This window comes from Tamandua tetradactyla, chromosome 5, assembly GCF_023851605.1.
Source record: "Tamandua tetradactyla isolate mTamTet1 chromosome 5, mTamTet1.pri, whole genome shotgun sequence".
Classification (NCBI taxonomy): domain Eukaryota; kingdom Metazoa; phylum Chordata; class Mammalia; order Pilosa; family Myrmecophagidae; genus Tamandua; species Tamandua tetradactyla.
In genome coordinates this window covers 35,443,654-35,463,047 of record NC_135331.1, presented here as the reverse complement: position 1 = coordinate 35,463,047, position 19,394 = coordinate 35,443,654, and the positions used below count along the sequence as shown (strand labels likewise).

The 19,394-nt window shown below is 45.9% G+C and overlaps 1 protein-coding gene across 4 annotated transcripts in view; it reads right to left on the bottom strand.

Annotated features, from left to right (window-relative positions):
* MYO18B (myosin XVIIIB) overlaps positions 1 to 19,394 on the bottom strand; it is a 242,511-nt gene that overhangs the window by 75,806 nt on the left and 147,311 nt on the right. For all 4 annotated transcript variants that reach the window (XM_077160698.1, XM_077160699.1, XM_077160696.1 and 1 more), the window contains exons 33-37: positions 9,797 to 9,910; positions 8,213 to 8,329; positions 6,044 to 6,127; positions 4,947 to 5,084; positions 2,132 to 2,317 (exon numbers count right to left, since the gene is read on the bottom strand). In XM_077160698.1, the coding sequence (XP_077016813.1) occupies positions 2,132 to 2,317; positions 4,947 to 5,084; positions 6,044 to 6,127; positions 8,213 to 8,329; positions 9,797 to 9,910 (639 nt within the window). The remainder of the gene's footprint in view (positions 1 to 2,131; positions 2,318 to 4,946; positions 5,085 to 6,043; positions 6,128 to 8,212; positions 8,330 to 9,796; positions 9,911 to 19,394) is intronic.

The window sequence follows — 19,394 nt, the reverse complement described above, 5'->3', positions numbered from 1 at the left end:
AAGGAACCTAAGATGAGATCATCCTGAATTATCCAGGTGGGTCCTAAATGCAATGAGAGGTGTCCATTTAAGAAAAAGGCAAAGGGAGATTTGAGACACAAGGACACAGAAAGGAAGTCATGGGGAGATGAAGGCAGAAATTAGAATGATGTTGCCTCAAGCAAAGTAACGCTTGAAACCACAGGAGATGGAAGAGGTAAAAAAAGAATTCTCCTCAAGAGTCTTCAGAGGAAGCATGGCCCTACTGACATCTTGATTTCAGATTTCTGGCCTCCAGAATGAAGACAAGAAATTTCTGTTATTTTAAGTCATTCAGTTTGTAGTAATTTGTTACAGCCACCTTAGGAAACTTATATGCCTCCCAACCACAAGCCCACCAAAATAAAGAGAAAAGCTCAACCTTGACACATTTATCCAGAATCTTGCAGTCAGAGAAAGACACAGGTTTAATAACAACATATAGTCAAACTTTGTGTTTTATGGTTTTGTGTTGTTTTGATATTGATTTATTATGTAGGGGGAGGGGGGTTGCATAATCTTTTCAGTATTTTAGGGCTCTTAGGTCTTATTATGGCCCTGAAAATGGAGACAGGAAGAGGAAATGAGAAACAGAGAGAGGAAAGGGTGAAAAACAACAAAGGAGAGAAGAAGAAAGCCACTGTTTGATCTGACCAGAATGCCTGGGTGTCTGGCCAGTTAAAGAAGACATCAAAGGGAAAAGGCTGGGCATATAGTTTCTCTCTCAGCCAGAGCTTGCAGGAGGAGAACTCAGCTGCATGCGTAGCAGGGCTGGTTAACGGGGAAACTATCCTGTCAACTAGAGGAAAGAGCCTTTTCTCTCTCCCAGGGCCAGGGGGTGGAGGAATTGCCATAGAGGCCTGGACTTCATCTGGGAACCTCCATCTCTGAACGGTGGCTCCCACCCACAGGTTAGCCGGACGCTCATTTGTCAAAGGCAGACTCGACAGGGATGACACTGGTTGTGGGAAATGGTGGCCCAAGAAGACAAGCTGGTGAGACCCATCGCAAAATCAGGCTGGACAGAGCAGGAAGAAGAAAATAACTGTGATTTTGAGACCCCTGGGCCAAAGCTTGGTAAATTGTGGGCTGTCTCAATGACAGTCTATGGTGGCGGGCAAAGGGGGTGCCAGATGCCCACCAAGTTGCAGAATGAGATATCTAGAGTCTTAGTTACGTCTGGGCTCAAGGAGAAAAGACAGAACAAGTTCTCTCAGAGGCTCAGTGATGGCTGCAGGTAACTGTTCTCAGAAAAATATACTGAGTTATGGGCAGGAAACAAAATTAAAATGTACTTCCGGCCATGCCAGGGGCTAAAAGCATAATACAGAATTAGACAGACCTGGGTTCAAGTTCCTACTAGCACGTGGTGGCCTTGGACAAATGAATGTACCACTCTGAGCCTAAAGTTGGGCAAGTGGATGTTCCTATGCCTCAGTTTACCATCCATAAAATGGGGATAATAGTACCTATGTCACAGGATTGATATAGGGATTTATATGAGAAATGTCTAAACCAGAATCTTGCACATAGCAAGTTCTTTAAAAAGTACTTTAAAAAGCAAGTACTTTAAGAAGTTATCTTCACTTCTTCGTCTTTGTTGTTGCTGTTAATAGCCTAGAAATAGCCGTGACACTGACTAGATGTGCATCTCTTTGAAGGCTCAGTTCTATAAAATAGGGAGAGTAATTCTGACGTCTGGGGTTGTAGTGAGGATTATATGGCTGTTATGATCAGGTGCAAGGTCGTTGCACAATAAACATCGATTCCCTCCTTTTCCCAGTCAGCCTTGGAGCAGAGCGAGAAAAGAAAGTCAAGAGTCTGAGAAGTAACCGCACTTGGCCCCCAGCCAGCGGTAGTGACTACCATGGGTCCACTATGGCTCCGCCCCCAGGGCTTGAGCCAATGGCAGGGTCTCTCGGCCCAGCCTCTTCACGCTGCTTCCTGCTTCAGGCCCACGCAAACGCCAACCAGACGAGGCCAGAATCCCCCATGGGGACACCGTTCAGCTGATGGTAGAAAAGACTGCTCTACCCCATCCAGAACCCTCCGTGGCACAACAGCTGGCCTTGGGGACCGACTGGTGACTCCCGGGCAGGATCCGCGGACTCACCAGTTCCATGCACCGCCGGCTGGCCTCGGCCTCCCGCTGCACCAGCTCCTCCATGTCCGCCTTCAGCTCCTCCAGGCGCTGCTGGTAATACTGGCTGTTCTCGCGCTGCTGGGACTCAGATGCCGCCGCCCGGGAGAGTTCTTCACCCATCTTTACCATGCTGTCCCGAAGCCGAATCACCAGGACCTGGGAGGGGCGGAGCACACGCCCACCTTGGGGTTAAACCCAGGCATGAAACAGGGGGCTCCAGGAGATCATCTGCTTGAGTCTCTATGTGATTTATAAAATAATCATCATGACGAGCCTAACCTCTGCTACTGAAATGAAGGAGTGACTTTAAGAACGAGAAGGGTGATAACCGCTATGCAGAGAGGCATTCAGAACACTGGTGTGGGAAGATGCTTTCGGTTCAAATTCCACCTCTACCTTTTTCTTGCGGTATGAGGTTGGCAGGTTATTTTATCTCTCAGGGAGTTAGGGATTTAGATGAATTGAAGTGTGTCCTCCGAAAAGGTATGTTCAAGTCAAATCCCATGACTGTAATCCTTTTGAAAATAGGATCTTTGAAGATATGATTCGTTAAGATGAGGCCAGACTGGATTAAGGTGAGCCCTGGTCCAGTATGACTGCTGTTCTTATAAGAAGGGGAGAACGGGACCCAGACACAGAGAAGATGGCCACGTGAAGAAGTGAGAGATTTAGTTAGGGATGGCCAGCAAGTCAGAACCCTACGGACTTTTGAGGAAGCATGGCCGTGCCAACAGCTTGATGTCTCCAGAACTATGAGACAATAACCCCCTGTTATTTTCAGCCACCCAGTGTGTGGTACATTGTTACAGCAGCCCTAGGAAACGAACACTGGAATGATGGGAATATCTACATCACAGGGATGCATCAAGGGTGAGGGGTGAGCTCACTGCCTGGCACACAGGACATGTGCAGTAAGTCTTAGGAATTATTAATATTTATAGCAGCCCGCATTCACCTCAAGGTTTGGGAAGTGGAGTGCTGCAATAGACAGAACTCTAAAACTGGGGGTGAAACCATTTCCCCAACATGGATTTTAGTTTCTTGATTTATAAAATGAGGGGGTTTAATCAGATAATTTTATAGTATCCTGCCTTTCCTGGAGGAAAAATCCATGAGGACACAATGGAACGGTAGAGAGTAGAGTAAAGTGCTTTGGATGTCACGAGTGCTACAGAAAACAAACCCAAGGGCTGTTCTGTAGAATTCATTAGTTGGCCAACAATTCTGGAACCAATTGATCCTGAAGGGCAAATACTTGAGTGAGTTGACACAAGATGGATCCCACATGAATATTTCAGGCCCTTGGAGCCCCTCTCCAGACAGGGAGACTGAGAAAAACACAGACTCTGGATCAGAGATTGAAAAGCTTTACTATTCAGTTCCACTTCTCCTTTCAAGTAAAGCTTAGTAATAATTTCAAAGGGAAACAGGAAGATTACAAGCTAGAAGAATAATTCTCAAACTGTGTCTCTGCGGTACTCTGTCATTCTACACCCTGGATCCAGGATTCTGCTAACTTCAAATAATAGCGGTAGAGGGAAAAAGAATTTGGAGAGGTAATTTTTCAGTTTAAAGTTTTTCTACCCTAATTTCCATTTCTTCTCTGTTACCACTTGACTGTGCTAGAATCAAGTAAAAAGTGATATATGACATAGCCCAACATTATCTATTTCATCATTTAAAATAGAGTTGATCCCCTTTCCTTGTGATGTGCAGAGACAATCAGGCTATTAGGGATCCATTGAGCATATCTGAGAGTCACTAAAGTCAAGACAAAGGAGAACTGCCTTATTGGAGACCTAAGTCCTGTAGGAAGACTGGGAACAAATGTTTCAATGAGGAACACAGCCTCCCATTGTCTAGTGGGGTTGAGCAAGGTGGCTGCAGAGAAGTTGGAACCAGGGACCAGGAGTGAAGGTCAGGTGCCAGTCTTCTCATGTCCCTGCCACTACCTGGCTTTAACTTAAGCAAGTCACTTGATCTCTCTGGCATCTATCTTTATTCTTTAGATGGGGCCTACATGACCTGCCCCTTGGGTCTGTGGTTAACATCAAGTGAAGTGACTAATATGAGAAGACTTTGACAAATGTGATGTGCTGAGCTGGAGGGAAATACCTGTGTTCCCAGCACAAGGGCGATGTACATATAATCATTGGCCAAGTCTCCCCTGTCTTTCAACGCCCATCCCACCTCCAAACCCTTCAACTCCCTCTCTTTAAGTTATGGGTACTTACCTATGTATGTTACCCACATCTCCTACAAAGCTTGATGCTTTTGGAAAGTGGGATCTGTTTTATACATCTGCCTTTAATGCACCTAAAACAGGTACTTGCAGATACTACAGGTGCAAAATAAATTTCTGTACAAAATGAGCGTTGGGTCCCTAAGTAAATGAGTGGGTGAATGGAAATGGTAGACTTGGATCAATGGATAAACTGTTGGACAGACAGAGGGATCGAGGGATGAAGAAAAAAACAACAGAGGAAGAGAAGAAAAAATAAAGGGAGGTAGGAGGAAAAACAACTGGAAAAGGGAATGGATGAATAGGTGTGATGGTGGATGTTGGATGGAGATGGGTAAACAGAGATGGATGGGTAAATGGATAGGTGACTTGTTGGGTGGTATGAAAGAAGGAAGAATGGAGAGAGGAAGGGAGGGAGCTTGGATGGGAGATGGATGAGTAATGCATATACAGATATACAGTAGCTGGTAGGAGGCTGGATGGAGTTTACACAACATCCATCACTGCTCCAGGCCTAAGCAGTGTTTATATGTCAATAAGTACCTCAAATCTCTTGATCTGTACTCTCTGGAACTCCATCTTGTTCTCCAGGTCGCAGATGATGGCCTCCTGCCTGCTGACAATGGCTCGATCCACAGTGGACTGCTCCAGGTACTCGATGCGCATCTGAGCCACCTGCAACTGGGGGCAAACCCAAGAGGTCCACTGGACACAGCTCCTTCTCTGCTGGATATGTGTTGAATGTCTGATCAAGCAAGAACTGCAGGGTTTTGATCTGAGGACCTACCCTCATCAGACCCTCACGTAAAACCTTGCCTCTGCATGTTAGATAATAGGATGTGATACTTCTTATGCCTACAGCATCTAAAACAGGGCATTTAATCAGCATTTCTCCTACCTTCTTTCCATGCTATGCTAAAGAAGCAAAGCCAATCTGAGCAGCGAGCTTTGGCATCAAGGACATGTCCAAGGATGGGTCCACCACTTGGGTTCAAAGCCTAGCTCCACAACTTCCCAGTGGTGTAAACCCAGGCCAGTTAGTTCTCCTCCCAAAGCCTCAGTTTCTTCATTTTTATTGAATGAGATTAGTGTCTAGTATGTAATAAACACCCAGCAAAGGGCTACTGCTACTAATATTTTTGTTGTGCTTGTTGTTCATGACCATTTGCTGGATACCAAGTCACTCTGAGGAGGCACAGGCAATCATTCTGAAAGAGTTTTGAGAATTTCATGGATAATAGCATCTAACTATGAAATGATGGGAAAGTCAGGGATGCTTGGAGGTACCGTAACTTCAAAGGAAGATTTCACAAAGGGCCGTGATCCTGTCTTGCACAAATCATGCTCTCTTTCTTGAGGCCATTTTCTCAGAGAAAATCCTGCACCGAGTGACTGATAGGTGTCATTGCATAGGGCATCTTTGGATGTGAACAGGCCCAGGCAAGAGTGAGTATGAGTGTATGTGTGAGTGTGCATGTGTGCACCTGCTGGGATTGTTCTCGACTCATCTGGGATCCAGTGGAGTTCAGTGAGTGTTTGATGAATGAGTGAATGAATGACATTTTCCAGGAGCCCACGTGTGAGGGCCCAGAGGGAACCCACCGCAATAAGGTGGCACCAGAGGAGCTCTGAGCACATACTTGCTCTTGAATCTTATTCTTCTCCTTCTTAGCTTCCTCCAGCTGCAGCTGAAGTTCCTGGATCTGCCCAATGTCAGCAGCCGACTGGTAAGACAAACAATGTCACCCTAAGTTCACAAGCTTTGCTGCAAAACCATCCCCAGAAGGCCCTTCTCCCCTCACCCAGATAAAATTTAAGTCTCATTGAGTTGCTATTGTCGATAGCTGGTTTCAAAAGTTAGTTCTAACGTCCTCCCCGACATCTTTCATCCCAGTATTCACTGAGTCTACTATTACCTAAGCTTGACGTTTTAGTCACCTGTTCACCACTTCATTATACACCTTTGAGAAACCCAAACGGAATTGGGCTGACCATGGCACTAGGGACAAGATTCCATGGGGAAAGAACTATTTTGAGTTTTGAGTAAGTAGGATTCTAGACTGGCCTTGATCTCATCTATAAAATGAGGTGACAGTCTCTGCTTAGCCCTTCTACACAGAGTTTGTTCAGACATCAAATGAGACAGTAGAGAGTAAAGGTCCTTGAAAAAAATAGAAACAAACCATTGAATGAGATTATCTCTGAAGAGAGGAACTCCAGAGGGTAGAGGGCCCCTAGCTTTCTATTTTCCGTATGTATTTATTGTTTAAATTATCTACAATGGGCATATGCAATGGACTGCTTTTGTAATTAAACAAAAAAATTTCTGTTTTGGAAAATAGTGTGATTCACAAATTCAGAGGGTGGCATGGGCTATTGTTGTTACAATGTTGATGATATAATTGGTTATTTTGTTATTATTATTATTCCCTGTTTAGGAGAAATCCCCTCCTGCCACCCCCAGATCAGTTCTCTGTGGAGTGCATTTGAAGGCTGGCAGGCATCTCTTCTGGGACACAATCTGGGAATGACACTCACTGCTCCTGGAAGCAGCTGTTATCCTCGTCATGCAAATCAGAAATGTGCTGGTGGCCTTTGTCAGGTCCCTCAGCTCCACCCAAAGCCTCTGCTTTTCCATGCCCTGCTCTTGTCTCCTGAGTCCATACACTCCTCTCCTCTGCCCTCCCAGATGCAACTGCCATTGCCCCTCACCTGGATTACTGCAGCTTTCACTTATAACAGCTATTTACTGAGCATCTACTCCATGCCAGGCACCCTTCCAGGCTCTGCGATGCAACAGTGAACAAGATAGAGGAGAACTCTGCTCTCCTGGAACCAGCAGGCTGATCATCTACTGCTCTAGCCCCTTCAAAAGCTCGTCAGTGATTCCCATTGCATTGAAAATAAAATCCAAACTCATCGCAGCCTCCAGGACCCTGAGCTGGCCCTCCTCGCCAGGTCTCTTGAGGTAATCTCATGCCACACTCCCCTCAGTGGTCTCCTTTCCACCTCTCAAATATATAATCATAGGTCCTTTGCATGTGCTGTTCCCTCTGCCTGGATACTTCCCCCAAAACCCTGCTGCGCCCTTCCAATCTAATTTAAACTCTTGCTCCCTATTCAGGTTTCCATCCAAGTGCTATCTCCAGGGGGAACATTCCTTGACGCCCAGCCTAGGTCAGGATTTGCAGAACCATGTTCATTTCCTCTCTGGCTGCAGGCTACATTTGCTAGTCTTCTCTCAGATCTGGGTGGCTATGTGATAAGATCCGTCCAGCCCACTAAGTGGTGAGAGCTTCATGAGGGCAGGAATGGGATGTGCTTTTGCTCACCACAGTATCTTCAGCATCTCTTACACAGCCTAATGCATAGTAGGTGACAATAAACATTAGATAGATGGTAGATTAGTTAGACAGACAGACTGACAGGTAGATAGGTGAGTGGATGAAAAGGTAGATGGATGGATGGATGGATAGGTGGCTGGGTGGCTGAAAGGGCAGCTATATAAAGGGTGGAAGGATGGATGAGTGGACAGATGGGTGGATGGGCAGACAGTTGTATAAATAAGAGGTACTCTCAATCTTTCATTGTCTTTCTTGGTGCAGATGTCTTCCTGAGATGTACATACCACGTGAAGATGATCTTTTCCTTCCTTAGGGCCGCATGAACTTTTACAATTCACATTTATCTCTATGGCATTGATCCCTCCGGGGTCCTCGGACCAGGGAGTCATTCAACCACACCCCTTTGTCAGCCCCTTTTACCTGCCCAGCTCAAAGCCCCCGAGCCTTTGTCCGCAGGGCCATCACCTGAGCAATGAGGTCCTTGTGCTTCTGCATGAGGTCATTCAGGTCATCCTGGTCCTCGTCGATGCGCTTCAGGAGGTCTGTCCTCTCAAACTGCAGCCGGTACAGCTGCTCATCCACCTGGAGGGAGGCGCGACAGCGGTTGGGGAGAGGTGCGGGGGGGGCAGCCAGGGCTTGATGACGAGCAGAGGGGGACTTGCCTGGGGGGGTGTCAGGTGAGTGACCATTGGCAGGGAAGGGTGGCCATGGTGTGAGAATGGTGCGTGTGTGTGTGAGAGAGTGTGTGACTGTGTACTGGCAGGGTGGGAGCTGCACGTCACTATGTGAATGCAGTGTGTGAGCGCGTGGATGGATGGATGTCCGTGTAAGTCCACCTGAATGCATGTTTGTGTGAGTCCTCCTGGGAATCTAGGTATGACCATTTAAAATATGAATTCTTCTTACATACAAGTGCAGACTCCTGTACTCTCCCAACAATAAGGACTTTGTTTTGTTCACAGGTATATCCCCAGCCCTGAGCGCCATGGCCGGGACATGGCAGGTACTCAAAAATTATGCATCGAATGGATGGATGAATTGGGATATTTTATATTTTACCTCTGAGGGTATTTATTTTGTATGTTTCTGGTATTTTTATATGTGAGTATGTTACTGCATCTTTGCATATGTCTGTGTATATGAGAGGGTGTGTATGTGTGTGTGTAAATGTTGTAGGACCCAGTTCCTACTAATTTAGTGCAAGCAAATCTGGGACAAAAGGGACAGTTGGAATCTTGAGACAAACTTTTACCTACAAATCTCTAGCAACACCTAAACTTTAGAATTTTGAATATGTTAAGTTCAAATTTAAGCCAACCCTGTAGATCCTGACAGGGAAATTAGAAACCCACACCCAATTTTTACCAGCCTAACAGATCTATAATGTATGTTAGTTTCTTCCTCCCCATTTCAGAGGAAACCTACAATAAAATGGCCATGTCCCCATTGAGGGAAAACACATAGTAGGTCTATAATAAGAGGGTGGGTTCCTTTATAGTGTTGGGCAGAAGTGGGTCCATGAGAGATACCCCTGTCTTTAGTTATAGGAATGGACATGCAGTGGAGTAACAACAGTGACCAAGTCCCTTCTAAGGGTAGTGAGTGCACAGTAGGACCACACCAGATAACTGAGAACCACGTTACAGTGGTGAATATGCTTTGGGCACACAATAGACAATAGTATTTTCACTTATGGTGCTGAGCAAACAATAGGCTCAAGTTGGATGGCTGCATCTCCACAATGAACATATTAGGTGCACAACAGGTTTCCTTGCCTACCTTTGTATATGTGAACACAGCTGACCCTCATATATGCCTTTACTCTCAGAGTATTCAGCTCACATAAGTGTGCCTGTTCCCTCATAACGCTGAGCACATAGTAGGTCCTCAGTTGGTGGCTTTGTCCTCCTATACAATGCTGAGCACACAGTGGGTCCATAACAAGTATGCTTCTCCCCATCATACAGTGCTGGGCACACAGTAGCCCATGCTAGCTCCCGGAGATCTGCCCTAGCCTGGGTACCCATGGCTGCAGGGAGTGACAGGTACCAGGCTCTTGCTCCGAGTCATGTTCTCCAGCTCGCTATGCATGTTCTCCAGGTCCGCAGTCAATGCCTTCTGTGTCTTCAAGGCATCCTCACACTTAGCTTCACTCTGCTCCAGCTGGACCGTGCAGGAGGATGAAAAGAAACGAAAAGAGAAGAGACTGTGTGAAGCTGTCTCCTTGAATGTCCTTCCCTTCCAGGCCAGTCCCAGCCCAGCCCAGCCCCTCTCAGGCAGCAGAATAATTTACAAGGGAACCCTGATTTCATGACTACTCATCCACCCACAATTGGTGATGGAAACGTGTTTGCATCTGAGGCAATAGGTTCTAAGCCCACTTGAAATTGAATAGGCTCTGCACCATGAAATGAGGCTGGGCACCCCACTTCAGTGCCAGGATCTACCCCAGTTCTATCCAGCAAATAGTTGCTCACACCCACTCAGCACCAAGTATGAGGCAGACAAAGAAGAGTCACCTTGGCCCTTACCATCCTTTGGAGAAGAGTCAGGGACAAGCAGAGAGGGACCACCTTTCTACAGAGTACAGGGAAGGGGACATCAGGGCAGGGGGAAGTCAGGATAAGGGTACGGGAGGCTTCCTGGAGGAAGCCTCTTCAAGGTCAGTGGGAACTTGCCATAAAGAAGTCTTAACCAGGTTTCAGAGGGTTCGTGCAAAATATTCTACACATAAGCCTTTTCCTGGGTTCACAGATTTCACCAGAATCTCAAAGGTTAAGAGCCAGTGACTTAACAAAGCTTCTCTTTCTCACTCTTCCACCCACCTGCACAAAGTAGGCCTCCTGTCCTAGCAAAGTGGGGCCACTGGCATAGTTACAGTTATCCACCTGGTCCCCAAAGACAGACACTCCCCATTGGAGAAAATTATATCCATGCCCAAATCCCAAGTCCATTCTGCAATTAGCAATCTCCCCTTGATTTCTGAACCCTAGAATCTCTGAGCAGAACACTCCCTTAGAAATCACCTAAAAACACTCTGGGCTCAGGGAGGGGCAGTGCTGTCCCCAAAGTCACATAGCTGTAGGCAGCAGACAGTAACGTTGTCCAGACCAGCATACTTTCTAAAATGCCAGGCTGCCTCCCCTCCAGAACAGCTAATGATATTAAGGTTGGGATGCTAAAGGACAGAAAAAATAAAACGTTGAATCGAGTCTTAGTGAATCGTGCAGACTAGTGAGTAAGTGTGAGCACCTCACTGACCGAAAAGGAAAGCAAATGACCCAAGGCAGAGGCTGCTAGAAGGACAACTGGTCTTCCGGGTAGAGCCCACCTGAGGTTATTTTTATCTCCTTCCAAACTGGGCAGAAGCTGTCCTCCTCGGGATGTCCAGGAGCCCAGCCCAGATGGTAGAATAATGACGACAGTGACCACAGTGATGCTGATGACAGCGATGACAACAGCGATGGGAGAAGGGGAGAGCAGAGCCTACCGTTCATTTGCATGTTCCCAGTCAAGCACTGTACTAAAGGTCTTACTCGCATTTTCTCTTTTAACCTTCAGGCCAGGCCTGTGAGATGTGCCTTGCTAATATCTTCACTGTACAGATAGAAAAAATCAAGGCTGGGATTAGGAAGGCTCCTGGTCGGAGTGTGCAATGAGGCTGGCCCGAGTCTAGGGCCCTGCCCTACTACCTCACATTTCTCACACTGCACCTCTGGTTCCATGAGCAACCCAATCCACAAGCCCCTGAGAACAGTGTGTTTCTGCGACTGGGTTCGGTGCAGGGCTCGGCCATGGAGGACAGGGCAGCCCATTTCCCTTGGTGACCGGGAAGGACTGAGACACACTGAGAAAAATGATTTAGAGCAAACGGAGGTAACTGTCATGGTCAGAGCAAGATCCAGAGAAGGAATAGATGTCAGGGATGTCCTGCCTTCCTGCAGGCATCTCTAGGAAGGTGGGGAGATGGAAAGGAGGGCTTTCTGCAGGCAGGCAGGGCAAAGCTGGCCCCTCATCTGTGGAGAAGTCAGAAGCCTTACCCAAGCTAAGCCCTGTAGGATGCAAAGGAGACAGCATGTGCATATTCAGGGAGAAGAGAGCCCTGTCAGCGGTGATAGCAAGGGCAAAGGCCTTGAGGCAGGAATGAGTTCGGTGCCGAAGAATATAAAGATGACCTGCGTAGGTGGGCAGTGTGCTAAGAGGGGAAAAGGAGGGAGTTAAGGGCGAAGAGGTGAACAGGGGTCCCATTAGTCAGGCTTATGAGTTGAGTGCAAAGCTTACATTTTATTTTTAGGCTATCAGGAAGCCGCTGATGGTTTCTAAAGATGGGGAGGTATGATCTCTGTCGAGTTGCTGTGGGGAGGATGGGCTTTCATGGGATAAGGCTGGAAACAGGGAGGCCAGTGAAGACGTTGCTGTGGTCCTCCAGGAAGGTGATGGACGTGCCCCCATGCCCCAGCCAGGGTAGAATGGCTGGAAGCCGAGAGAGATGAATGACCGGGTTTAAGTGGAAAGATCTGCAGAGTGGGGATTACAGAGAACAAACGGTCTGGGCAGACAGGAGCAGATGGGTCATCATCAGAGATGATGTCAGATAACTAATGGCGGAGGGGCGGCATCATGCAGGTTCCCGCTGCCAGGCTAAGGAGTTCGGCCTGGAGCCAGGAGGCCCGCAAGAGCCAATATAAGTAACTCAACAGGGCAGAGCAACTCCCATCTGCTAAGTGCCTTCTTTGGTCTGAGGGTTTCATCACCTTGATCCTGCTGATTTTCAGAGCCACCCAGAAATGAGGCCCTATTTTTATCCCCATTTTACAGATGGTATACAGTGTATGATCCAAAAACGCGCCTTCATTTCCCCATTCTCCCTGGAGAAATCAGAGAGTGGAGCAACTTATCCCCAGGCAGAGATGAACATAGAGAGAGCACAGTCAAAGCGAAGGCTATTGGCATTATTCTTAGCTCACGCTGGGTTAGAGATGGGATTATCTTGGCCCTGGTGATTTGGCATTAACAGCCACACCTGCTACTGTTGCTTGGGGATCATTTTCAGAGTGCTGTGCTTTATTTTCCTTGCTTTATAAAAGCCCCAGAACGGCTCTAGGAGGAGGATGCTGCCATTAGAATCATGTGATCAATGAGGAAATCCAGGTTCACAGAGGAGAGTGACATGCCGAAGGTCACACAGCTGGGCAGTGCATAACTCAGGCTGGTCCAACTCTAGAGCTCACACCCTTAACCTCTGGGCTATGCTGCCCGTCATAGAAAGCCACCTGCTGCAAAGTCTGTGCTGCAAAGCCTGACTACATGGCTAGGAGGGATTAAAATAACGGTAAACAGCTGCAGAGAAAATGGTTCGCTCAGTGGTTGGTGCTGTGATGGAGGTTACATAGGCAGTGTCATGAGAACTAGGACCAGGGTGGGGGCTGTATAATGAGAGATGAATAAAACATCTTGCTGTTTAAGATCTGAGAACTCAGAGACTGAATAAATGTCCAATCTTCCAGGAAACATGGATCATTATTGGAGCCTTCCATAAATGAATAAGTTCATTCCAAAGAAAGGAAACCATTCCAAAGGAAGTGCCCTGGGGCCAGACAGGGGGATCTGCCTCTCTAAGAAAGTCACTTAACCTTGCTGTGCCTCAATTTCCTCATCTGCCAAATGGGGATAGTGATGGTAGCCACATCCTGGGATCCATGCAGGATAAATGAATGCAAACATGTAAAGTGTTTAGCACAGTGTCTGGCCTTGAGGATACCATAAACATGGTAACAGCTATTGCTGCTATTACCACTGCAGTTGCTGCTTTCCACTATTATCCCTAGAACATCCTGAGAAGTGGGGATTTTAACCCCATTTTAAAGGGGAAGAAAATAAAGCAAAGGTCAAATAAGCTGTCCAAGACTGCAGAGACAGAATGAGATAGGACCATGGCATTGACACTCTAAAGGAGAAATTTTAAGCTTCCTGGTAGCTGGGATGAGCGATACATTTGGATGGAGAGGAGGGTGCTGACCCAGAGGCACTCAAGTCAAGCAGGTCCGGATTCTAACAGGATCTGGATGGGTGAGACCAGAAAGTTCCAGGGGGTGGGCTCCACGGCTGCTGCTGACATGCCATCTTAATACCGAGCCTTTAAAATTTCAATTCATTACACGTTGGGGAGTGGGAAGAAATACAGAGCCATCTCCAGCTGATTTTCCATTATGGATGACCTGGCATAAGAATAACTCATGGCACATTATTTCCATATAGGGGCTGTTTGACGTTTTTATGAAGTTGGGTGGCAAGTCATGTTAGGACTGAGATCAGATTCTCCAGTGCTGTGACACTGCCCACCACTGCTTTGAGAAATGACTTCCCTGGGACGAGCAACAGGCAGAGGCGTCAGAGAGCTGTGGGGGCTGGAGGCTGCTAGGCTGACGAGCAACTCCTCGGGAATGGTTACTGGAGTCTATTCTCTGGCTGTGGCAACAAGGATCCGAGGGGACAGCTGATACCTCATACCTTTTTGGCGCCCAGTCACCATCATATCATACTGGCCTCTTCCCTGTGGACAAAGCCTACTGGATTGATATCAGACATCAGTAACACAGGGTGGCAAGGTTAAGGATGAGGTAAAAGCCCCCATGATTTCCATCCTTCTCCAGAGCCTAGTGTGGGGCGGGATGGGAAACAATTGATTTGACCTTAATATAAGCTTATAGTTTTATTTGTAAAATCAATATAATAATGTCTTCTACATTTCTTATAAAATTTATTTCTTGTAACATAAATATAATAACATCTCAGGTATGTGGCGGAAAAAAAGCACTAAAACACCTTCAAGAGTCAGAAAACTCATCTCTCCATCACCTATATTGGGGTATTCTTTCATTCATTAAGTGAGCTATTCTATCCCACAATCTGCTCGAATTCTGAAAGGCAGGCATCTAAGGAGGACTTCATTTCCTTCCCAGTCCTTTCGGCTAGCACCATTCTGTTAAATCAGTCCTCCTCATACTATAGTTATAGGTGAGAACACGCTTTCCCACCTTGTGCATACACTGAAGGTCTCTGAACTTTGGCCTGAGTCCCCAGGATATTCCTTAAGGCCCAGACCATTCAGTGATTATGAGAGAACACTGAAGGTCCTTGAAACCTGAGCTCCAAAAGGTAAAATGAGATGAGTAACTGCTAGAATCAAAAGACAGAGGGGGCTGCTCTATCCCAAGATGGCCTCCTCATCTGCCACAAGGGAGCATGTTCAATATCACATAGTGTCACGTGATCGGTAAGAGCAGACTTAGAGGTCAGGCAGAACTAGGTTCTAGTCCAAGCACCTAAATCTAAACACCTAGTGACCTTGAGGTTATTTAGCCTCTCTGAGCATCCATAAAATGAGAGAAATAATAGCATTCATTAAGAGGGCTGCAGAGTTCAGTTGTATCAGTTGTGCGCTGCACAAGCCTAGGGGATGTCACACACTCTTAGGTTAGGGGGGTGAACTTTTACTACATGTCAGATACTGTTCTGGACACTTTTCATGAATTAACTCATTTAACTCTCACACCAATACTCTGAGATTGGGTCAATAACCATTCTTGTTACAGGTGAGGAAAAAGAGGAACAGAAAGGTTGAGTGACTTACCAAAGGTCACCCAGGCGGTTAAATAGCAGAGCTGGGATATGAGCCCAGACTACTATACTGGGCTCCCTCTGTAAGAGTAGTGCCTCCTACAGATTCTCTAAGGGCACTTGTGCTGTTGTGCCTGCCCAGCATCCATCACCCCATCTTTTGATAGCAGCAGCCTACCTTCTTTGTAACAAATGTCCATACTCCAAGTCCAGCCCATGTGTTTCTGATGAGTAGACTCCTCCAAGCCCATGGGAGGTCATGTGACTCATCTTAACCAATCAGAGCATCACTTCCTTATGGCAATAACAGTTGGTTCTGGGATAGTAACATGACTGATGTTATTTTTGCTTGAAATGAAGTCTACTCTCTCTGATGGCAGGATATAAGCATGGAATGGTGGGGTCCCTCTTCCCACCAAGAAAGATGAGAATGTGGCTGACATTGAGGATGAACCAAAAGGTGGTAAAAGACATATTTCGATGACTTGGTTGGAGCACCTAGATCCAACCAAGCCTGAAGGCAGTCCTAGCCCCAGTCTTTTTAGACATTTGGCTCATAGCTTCTCTTTCTCTTTTCAGGCAAATATGAGCTGGGTGCTGTTATTTGAAACTCAAAGTCCTGCCGATCACAGATGATTGAGCTAATTACAGGAGATAGTGCATGCATGGTGGCTACAGAGTAAATAAATACTGAAGACCATTAGTGATAGCGTTTGCTGATACTGTTTTGCAAAAAAGTTGGGTCAAAGTAGTTTCATCCAAAACCCTGGAACACAGTAAGAATAAAAATCATTCACTGTTTACATCCTCTGTGTATGGATCCTTACCCAGGGGGAAATAAAAATTTCCACTTCTTGATTGCTCAATAGGGAGTAAGAGGAGGGAATGAGGTTTCTTCAATGCTCACTGTATCAGGCATGTGTGGGCCACTGGATGTTCATTACCACTATGCCCCTCAACATCCCTGCAAGGAGGGGATCATTATCTTATAGATAAGAAGGTACAGCCCAAGGAGGAGAAGTAACTTGTCCAAGGTCAACTCCAAACCCATGCTATTGGCCTGGACCACCACAAGCTCCCCATCTGAACACAAGTCTCTCTCTATGGTGAAGTTCATCCCAGGAATTCTCTCCCCAACACCCACCTCCTTTACATTCAGTGTAAGGGCAATTGAGATTCCCATCACAGATACATCAATCAGAAAACAACGAACAGCATTACTTTCCTACGCAAAGCCATCTGCCTGCTCTAAATACCTGGGTGAAATGTTTGCTTTGGGCTACTAGGTGCACTGGCTAGACATATGGAATAGTGGGGAGAGAGGAAAAACTGATATTTAAGCAGAGTGATTAGGACATGGATTTCTATGTCTCACTGAGCAACTCAGAGGATCTAACAATACAGAATCGTAAATGCCATAGGGCAGTATCTGCTTAAGAAATGGTGTCATTGGCTAGGTCATAGCAACACATTCCAGGCCTTGACAGCCCATCAGGGCACTTGGAAGAATCAACCTTCAGCATCAAAGTGTTCTCTGAAGAAGACCAATAGCTCAGACCATAGACAGCCCTGGCATCAAATGAAATTATTAAATGCAAATGTATTAACAACGTCGGGCCATGTCCACCAATGGTTTGCCCAGATCAGAAGTTGGATGCCAGTGACGCCAGGGAAATATTTCCTGAGAGTAGATGGTGGTTACCCTCTGTGCCCTTGATCTCAACTATCTGAGTGTATATATCAACCGGACCACAATTTTCCTTAATGTTCTGCTAGAGGACCATCACCCACTGATGTCAAAACTCTTAATATTTATCTTTGTTCCATTTTCTTCAGAGAGATAATACTCATTATTTTAGTTTTAGAAAAATTGCAACTACTCTCTACTGAGTGCTTACCATGTTTATGTTCGTTTGCAACATGTTACAACTTCTAAAGTAAGTACTGTCATCCCTATTTTACAGATGAGGAAATTGGGGCTCAGAGAGGTTAGTTAACTTATTAAGGTGTCACAGCCAAGGTGACCCCCATCAGATCCTGAACTACAATCTCTTTTAAACCCGTAGCTTTTTCTATTAAAGCACTGTGTCATGTGCTTAACACCTGCTGACCGAAACAGGTCTCCTTTTGCACGTCCTAAATCTATTTCTCTGAGGGCCCAAGAGTCCTTCCTAATTTTTTATCTTATAGGACCTAAAGACTGCTCAGGTCTTCCATGATTTAACGGACTTCAAAAACCTCCTTTCTGGCCCTCCCCTGTGGCGATGATGGATTTGGAGAAGCCTGATGCTCCAAAGAGAAAAAGCAAGAGAAAATACTCAAAAAAAGGTCATTCCTGCTCCTCCTCACATTTACATCCCCTCTTTCCTTATATCCTAGCACCCTATTCCTAAAGGAGCACCACGTGTGTGGGCCTCTCTGTCTGATGCTCATCTTCCCACCATATGGAGATGTGTATGGCCAACTTGGTCTTGGGCGTCCCTGGTCCCTACATGGCAGGGACGCAGCGACGCTTACTGAGAGAGCGAGGTACAGATGCTTGCTCAGAGGCACCAAGAGGCCTGCCACGGTCCCTAAGCAGCCTGGATTATGGATACAGGGGGTGTTCTATTCAGTCCCCACTTAGGAATGTGTAAAAATGTCTGTAATTAAAACAGAAAGAAAATTTTTCCTTAGCAACCCAATTATTGAAGACTTGGATAATGGCTTAGTAAACTGTGGTAATACCTTTCTATAGAACATTGTGCAGCCACATTTAAATAAATAGCCATTTAAAATGATATTTATGAAGAAGAAATCATTTAGAGAACTGCTCATGAAATGTTTGGCAATACTTTACAGGATGTCTCTGTAAAATGCACACATGTAGGTCTGTGTGTGTGTATATATACATACACAGAAAACAGACTAAAAGGAAATATGGTAAAATATGAACAATGGCTATCTCTGGGTGATTGAATGATAAGGGTTTGCTCTTTTGTCCTCTGTCTTTTTCTATATTCTCCACAATGAAAAGGTACTCATTAGAGAATAGTATTTTATCAATGTTACATTTTCTGATTTGGATTAGGGTAAAGGGGTACCTCGTGTCTGCAATTTGCTTTCAAATAATTCAGAAAATACAAATTGGAGGGAGAATAGTAAAGCAATGGTGGCAGCTGCTAAAATTGGTGAATCTGGGTGAAGGACACACAAGAATCATTTGAACTATTCTTGTGGCTTTTTGTAAATTATAAATTGTTTAAAAATAAAAAGAAATTAAAAATCTCCATTCAGTTTAACTCTGCCTTTGGACTAGTTACTTCACTTCCCTGAGCTTCTTTTCCCATGTAAAACAGGCATAATGCTAGCTCATCCTCCTTAACATACTGTGTGCAGACACTGGGCACCAAAAGGGAAATGGTCTCTGCTCTCATGGAATTCACCCCATCCAAGTGGGTTTGGGGGATCAACTTAGGTCATAACTTCAAGTGCTTGGCACTGTGCCTGGAACAGAATATGCACATGGCCAACGTTCACCAGCAGTGCCGCCATGCTGGTTAGTGTCATCCCGCTGGGGGCTGGGCCACTGGGCTGCCCTAGGGCTCTGACTTCCACAGCCAAATGGTAATAGGTCCTTGCGGGAGAGGCATAGATGGCATTTCCTGCCTCTAATAAAGCCAACCTTTTCCTACTTCATTCATCACAGCATTGGAAGTGTCAATATTTGTGGGGTGAACAGGCTTGTGATAACCATGTTTTTAACCAATTACAATTCAGTCTTTATCTCCTCTGACAGGAGGTTATATTAATATTGAATTAATTCACTCCAACATAATCTCTTTTTTTTTTTTAACTTCTCTTCAAATAAAACATCAAGGCCACCTGCTCTGTGGTTTCTGTCTAGGGAGAAGGTTTCCCACAGTGCCCACTCACACAAAAGACTCCCATCAGGGTCATTTTCCCAGGGCTTATTCATTATTTTCAGTGTCTCGTGGAAGCATGGGTGTCACATGGTGACAAATGTCCCAGTTAAGGGCACTGGGGA